We start from the raw sequence: 7235 nt of genomic DNA, 5'->3' as shown, positions 1-7235 counted from the left end.
GGAGGAAGATCGGGTGGGTGATGGTGACATGGGGCGTTTCCTGCATCTCAGGGGCTGAGGAAGCTGAATTTCATTCTGAAGCCAGAAGGAAATAAGAGATAGAGCTTGGATAGCCACAGCCAGGAGTTTGCTGCCTTGTCTGGAAACTCTGACACTGGCTAAATGTTGGCCAAATGGTCTCCCTTTCTTCCTGGTCATAGACAGGACACATGTCCCCACTGCCCTCCAGTGACACAATGCCAGGGTTGAGTTCGGGCCAATGGGCTATGAGCCACGTCCCTGCCCATGGATGGCTCTACCCTCTAGTCCCCCTGCATTGGCTCAGTGAGGAGTGAGCAGCACAAAAACCCAGACTGCAGCCACAGAGGGAAGCTCCCTCGGTCTCTGAATGACTGTGTGGAGTCATGGGCACAGGACTGTGACCTGAAGAGAAGAGGAAACTAGAAATGCAGGCTTATCGTGTTGAGCTGCAGAGGCGGTGGCTGCTTGTTAAGCAGTTAGCCTCCTTGAGCGCCGAGCAGGTAAGGCTGGAGACTGCAGGGAAGCCACTGCTCACTGCTGAATGGTACCGCTGGGAGTGATGTGGGGGACCAGAAACCTGTGCCTTTAATGAGCTTTCTCTGAGTCACTGTGGGCAAACTTTTGGCTCACGAAGGCTCTGGGCCCCAGGTAGTAAGCCTTTGTGGGACTGCCTGTGCCTCCGAGGCGGAAAGGTAAGCGTTCCTGGGGAAGGAAGACGCACATCGGTAATGAGACAGTGCCACCTGTAATTTCTAAGACCCTACGCTGATACCTGCCGTAGCTGAAGCCATTATGATGTGCATTTCCTGTGGCCTCTTTTCTCTTCTACTCGGGAACTTTTCTTGCTTTTTAAAATATGGAATGTCATCCTTTTGTAACAGCTTCTAAGCCCAAGGGAATGACAATAGTTCTCCAACTGCAAAACGGAGCTCTAATTTTCTAAAGGACTAGTTCCCCCACGGCGCACATGTATATATAACCTATTTATATAAAAAGGTGTCTGAAAAGTCAGTTTTGGAAAAAAAGTTATTTCTTTCATGAAAAGGGAGGCAGAGGGAGAGAGAAATGGGCCCCCCATGCTGTGAGCCTGTCCCCAGCCTCGGTCAGCCAGGATCATAGGTTCGCCCTTGCACCCAGAGTGTCCGGGGAGACCTGGGATGTCAGCCTGAGTGCTGTGTTACTGCTGCATCATTGCAGTTGGCCCTGAAAGGGTAGTTTTGTGATATTTAATTAATTATTTTATTCCACTGTCACACTGATGGACAACGGCGTGGGTGGGGCTGCTCTTCATGGACGACAGCCAGTTTAACTGAATTCAGTTTCATAAATCCCCAAAACAGTTTAGATAGAAAAATCTCTCTTCAGAATATGACGGAATTCATGCTTCTCAGCTAATTGTTTCAGATCATGGGCCCCTAGCCCCTTTGTCTGTCGAAATCTTAAAAGATCGGAACCTCAAACTGAATCTGGTTTTACTCCATTTTTCTGTAGCGCTTTGATCCCCTCTCTTGGAATTTATCAATAGTTTCATTCTCTTTCATTTTCTTTAGGCTTCAGACACCGAACGGTGACATCAGGGGGGACGCCACGTGCACACCTTTCCTAGACTTTCTGTGAAGCAGCCCCTGTCCCCTGGGGGTACAGGAAAAGGCCAGCTGGCAGATATGCCAGGGTGATGTCCTGGCTAAGTCAAAGGACAAGCAATAGGTGTGCGATGAACCCCTTTTATAAACTAAGAACTCAAATGGGTACATCAATATTCGTTCTCACTTCTAGTATTTCGTTCTTAGGAGGACAGCCACCTCCTCTCTGCCACCGCAATGACCCGGTAAACTGCAGAAAACCTAGATTATATTGTGCTGGTGCCGAAGCATACGAAGACGTTCTCTGAAGTGTAGGTCCATTTCACAGACTCTGGAATGAGCTGGGAAATCAGAACAGGGGATAGAGGTGCATCACAGCCTTCTAATAAGACTGACCCTTTGACAAACATTATCTTTAAAGTCCACCGTGCATTCTGGACTTTAAAGAAACTTACTCAAACCACAGTAACAGACCATTCCAGGGGTTAGATGCACTTGGGTGAAGTGAAAACCCCAGAGGCAGCTCTTTCCAGCAGCTCCAGACGCTACCACCGTTTGCTACTCGGGGTGTCCTCGCAACTCACATGGACGCTGTGTAGGGCAGAGCACCGCAGAAGAATCCGCTCTACAGAGCCATTGGTTATGAATAAAAGAGAAAGGAAGAACTAGGGGTGCAGACTACATTTTTAGTTTTTGGAGATCCATGCTCCGATTTTGGACAACCATGAGCGTGGAAGAGAATTTGCCATCCCATAGTAAGTAGAAATATGATTGCTTTCATAGTCACTATACTGACTTTTATGTGTCCCTAAAAACAACTTGACAATGTAGTAACATTACACCGAATAAACATTTACTGGGAAGAGGCCCACCCAGCTAATTTAAGAATTTTTAAATGTAAAGTTTCCTGATCAGAATGAAAATAGAAATTCACTCCACTAACTTTTGATCAAAGAAATAAAAGTGGGGTGAGGGCAATTGAAATTCGGAGTGATGGGGGGTTGTGAATGTTACTGAGCCGTAACTCGGTGTCGGTGTCGCTGGTTGCAGTATGAGGTGAGTTTGATGTCCAGCCGAGAAGACAGAAATAGGGTTTTGACTGAAGCTTATTCATCCTTCTACACTCTGGAATTTAGATTATACTTTTTGTCCGAGTTGTGTAATGTTTATATGTGAAGTCCACTCACAAATCTAAGATTTTAATTGGTTGTTGCTTTTATTGAGTAGATTTATATAAGCATAATTCTATTAAATTGGATACCACTATTTAAGAATGCCAATGATATATTTTTCCGCCCTGGAAAATATATTTTAAATCATTTTAACTCACTATAAACATTTCGATAGTAGTTCTTAGAGACCTCTCATAAATAATTTTCCAAGAAAGCAGTAAGACTGGGCTATGTTTGAACATGAGGTAATAATTCATACCAATTATATTCCTCAATCCAAGGCTGTAGACCCAATAAGATGCCATAACTCATACCTTACGGTCTGATGGCAATTAAAACGCCGTCATTAAATATTTTGCAAACAAACATAATTGCTGAGATCGTGCCTGTGTGGACTAACAGTCACTGCTTTATTTCTCGACAGTGGAGTAGCCAGCTGCGTCATTCGGAGAGCACCTGCACGTCAACGGGACACCGTCTCACACTGTATAGCCACGACCACTGCGACTCCCCGGGGCTGGGCATGCGTGGGGGTCTCTGCTGCATTTCCTGTCATGCGCGTAGACCAGGTGCCATGGGATGGGCTTAGAGCAGCGAGTGACCCAGACCTGGTCTTTCTCCACAGTGGGGAAAAGAGACTACACACAAAAGGCCTCACTCGCTGACTGAGGAGACTGTGGTCAACACTCGGCAAGGGGCCTGGCTTCCAGCTCTGAAGGTCAAAACACCCGAAATGAAGCGGAGGGTTAAATAGTGAATGTGTCATGGTGCTGTCAGCAGCCCTGTGACCAGACAGCCTGACAGGACAGCTTGGGCCACACCTGTCCTGGGACCCCGGCATGGTGTTAATTCTCCGCACGACAGTCTTGCAACATAATGCCACACAGTTATGTTCTCACGAAAAGTCACCTAATTTAAAGTTTGGTTTTGTTTTGTCTCATTTTCTAAATTTTTGCATAGGGTGCATGAGCTCACTGGAGAGAGACAGACAAGGAAAGTGAGAAGTCACCCCTCAGGAAGGATGGCCATGCCACAGTATCTTCTCCTCCATTCTCCTCTAAGGGTTTTAGGGCACATGTGCATGTGCCTGGTGTGTTTTTCAGACCACTGGGTCCAGGACTCAAACCACATAGTCGGCCATGTGGGATCCAGCCACCTTAATCGCCACACCACTGGCTGGCCCCGATTTAGTTTTAATGATACATTTTGGTATAATGAGCTGAGTACTTCTGTATAATAAAGTCAAATGCCATGGATGTTGGAATCACAAATGTGAGGTCTTACTTGAACTCTGGCCTTCCTTGTCATACAAACATGATGACATCAATGACCTCACAGACATCCACTGTGCTGTAGAGTGAGTCATGCCTTCCGTAAAACCCTATAGTAAAACCCCAATCCAGGGCGATGGAGTTTGAAGGTGGGGCTCAGGGAAGTGACTAGGCTGTGAGAGTGGAAGTTTTACCTTTAAGAAGTCAGGCCAGTGCACTCACTTCTCTTTCTTCTCCCCACCACATGAGGAACAGTCGGAAGAAGATGGGGGACCAGCAGATGGTGTAGTGGTTATGTCACTGGACTCCCACATGGCTGACTGTGGTTTGTGTCTTGGACTGGTGGCTTGAAAATCACACTGGTGCATGTGTGTGCATGTCCAAGATCCCAGGAGGAAAATGGAAGAGAAGGGACTGTGGTGAGGTCGTCCTTCCTCAGGGATGATTTCTCACTTTCTTTCTCACTGTTTCTGTCTCTCTTTCTCTCTGGAAAGCATGTGTGCCCATGGCAAAAATTTTAAAACAAACAAACAAGAAGATTTCTGTCTGCAGACTCAGAGGCTGGTCCTCAGCAGACACCAGGTTACAGGAGCCCTGAACTTGGACTTCCTGGCCTCCAGAACTGTAACAATAAATGGGAGTTGATTAAGTCCCCACCTATAGAAATGGGTCATGGCAGCCCAACTGAAGCCTTAGGCTCTAGGATGACATGTGCCATGCATTGAGCACAGACACAGCAAGTCTCAGGGCACATCTGAGTCCAACTCCCACAGGTACATGGCTCAAAAAAGCTCATTCTTCCCCTGTTCTTAATATGTACTGCACATATCTGTGGCGGGGGATGCAATTCAAACTTCTAATTCAACCAGCATTATTAAGTGCCTACAATGGGTGAGGTGTGGCCCAGGAAGCCACAGATCAATGGAAAGTTGACTTTTCCTGCTGGCCTTCTTGCTGGGCTTTGGAAGTCAGGAAATGAGAGAGACTGGAGGGCAATAGGCAGGGAGGGGGCCTTTATTGTTGTCAAGTTGGATCTGTGACTGTTGATGGTGTCAGCCACTGTGTAGTAACCAGGCGTTTTTAATTTCTGTATGTGATGCTTTGACATCTAGGGTCCTGCTGGCCAGAGGGACTGTCCTTCCCCGGATTGGCCTGTTCTAACACACAGTAAATGACTCGTCCTCCAACCAGCCAGAGCATACCCCAACCATCTCTTCTACCAGCTCTCAGAAGGCCTCATTCCAGGCCACTGCCCACCTGTCCTGATCACCACAGGGGCCCGGCACCAGCAGCACCCCAGATGCACTGACATGGCCCACACTGGCCAGCTCTAGCCCGATACGCTGTCTCAGCACTCCTTCCTGTGCTTCAGCTCACCAGTTCCCTCCTTCCCTCTGCTTTCTGTTGGCCCTGGTGCTTCCCCGGGTGGCCTTCCCATGGTGTGGGGTGTCCAATTCTCTTGGGATCTTCCACAAACCATCTTTTGCATGGTAGTCGCCTCCCAATTTGTCACTCTCACCATACCTGAATAATCACGAAACTTGTATTTTAAAACTTGCCCGTAGAGTCTGAGGCTTGCCAAGTGCTGTGAAGAGTATCTTCTCCTTTACAAGAGGGTGAGCGAGCTCTCCTCATTGTCCCTAGTCACCTGATCAGAAAACACAGTGTTCGTGGAAGACGACGACAGTAACAGTAACAATGACAACACATAAATGAAACGATAGAAGGCAGTTGCACCTTTTATTGGCACGGTCACGTTTCAAAGGTGGGCACGAGTGGAGAGTTCCAAGTAGCAGGACACAGTGGCCTCCAGCTACTGGGCAGAACTCCCCGACAGCCGGTGGGAGCACAGCAATGGACAGGCCGTTGCGTTACAGCAAGGGTGAGGCTATACAGTGGGAGGGTCATGCAGCGGAACTCCAGGGACGTCTCGCAATGCAGCCAATCTCAGCATACTTATTTGTACTGTTCAGACCTTTGCATGAATGTGGCTCTTGGATGCCACCAGCTATGAGCGTGAAGCCATACATGTTTAGCCGAGTGCCGTGTCGTTTTCTGGAACTAAGCTGAAGTCGGGGGATGGAACTGAACTACAAGGCGCACGATCCACCTATCGAGAAACACAGAGCCTGGGAAAGAACCGCCTTCTAATCGGGAGTGACGTCTAAAACGTGGGGCTCAACCTGTACTCTTGCAAGGCCTGGGAAAGAACCGCCTTCTAATCGGGAGTGACGTCTAAAACGTGGGGTTCAATCTGTACTCTTGCAAGCGCTGGCGCTGGCGAAGCTAAAGCAACAACATGGTCTCGAGAGTTTTAGGTACTTTAGGTTAAAAAAAAGGTGTGTGGAAGAAAAAAACCTAGAAATAATTTTCTAAAATCTGTATTTTGAAGAAGAAAAGCACCACCAATTGCAAAAAGTTACAAAATACAGTAATAAACATGTAAATAATTATCGTGTGTTTATAACTCCAGTAAAACACAAACACCTACAAAGAAGTAAAATATGTGTCCCATAGAGTGTATTATATTAAAAATATCGGAATAACAGGAAATGAACCATTGATCCATATGAGAACAACTGTACAGAGTGTGCTTGGGTCACTCCTATCCCCACTCCTCTCTCCCCTCTCGGGCCCCATCTACACTTTTCCCAGCTTTCCCCTGCTACCTCGAAGTAGCACAACCCTATACATGTGGAACCTGGAACTCAGAATGTACCACCACAAAATGGATAAGAAAGAACACACACACACACGCATACACACACAGGAACTCTCGTGTATTTCGCATCAGTGTCCTGTGCTTTTTTATGTAAATGCATGGGAGAGAAGACCCAGCCTGGATCAGAAGCCAGCCTCCTGTCCACGCAGCCTGCAGTCCTTAGGCAGTTTTGTTTTGTGAGTCTGTGGTTGGGGCCACGTCATATGGTGGTGTCCCAGAGCTCAGAAGGCAGCCGGCTGCAGGAGGCCCCTTCGGGCTTCTTCAGGAGAGTCGGCTTCTTGCATGGAGGAGGGGGAGGCGCCCTGGGCTCTGCCTGGTGCAGGATCTGCTGCCAGTCTTCTCTCTCCTCGCAGAGCTTCCGCCTCCAGTCCAGGAGCTCCTGCAGGGCCACGCTTTCATTCTCCGAGAGCTTCAGCTGGTGGATTACCTGCGGAGGAGGAGAGAGGACAGGGAAGTGCTCCGAGTA

General features: G+C 47.8%; 1 protein-coding gene and 1 long non-coding RNA gene across 2 annotated transcripts in view; one reads left to right on the top strand and one right to left on the bottom strand.

The window, feature by feature from the left end:
- The first annotated feature begins 339 nt into the window (after window positions 1-339).
- LOC102496333 (uncharacterized) lies at window positions 340-3591 on the top strand. Its single transcript, XR_336179.2, has 3 exons — window positions 340-521; window positions 1812-2359; window positions 3201-3591. It is a non-coding gene; the product is annotated as an uncharacterized LOC102496333 (long non-coding RNA).
- Window positions 3592-6262: 2671 nt separating this feature from the next.
- Window positions 6263-7235, bottom strand: part of MYO16 (myosin XVI) — a 603762-nt gene continuing 602789 nt past the window's right edge. Inside the window, 1 exon segment of the mRNA XM_027776197.1 lies at window positions 6263-7196. Within this exon segment, the coding sequence (XP_027631998.1) occupies window positions 6969-7196 (228 nt within the window). The 3' untranslated portion in view covers window positions 6263-6968.

The sequence above is a fragment of the Tupaia chinensis genome, unplaced genomic scaffold, assembly GCF_000334495.1.
Source record: "Tupaia chinensis unplaced genomic scaffold, TupChi_1.0 Scaffold000644_1, whole genome shotgun sequence".
Taxonomy (NCBI): Eukaryota; Metazoa; Chordata; class Mammalia; order Scandentia; family Tupaiidae; genus Tupaia; species Tupaia belangeri.
The sequence above is the reverse complement of the archived record's forward strand: the minus strand, read 5'-3'. Positions and strand labels throughout refer to the sequence as shown.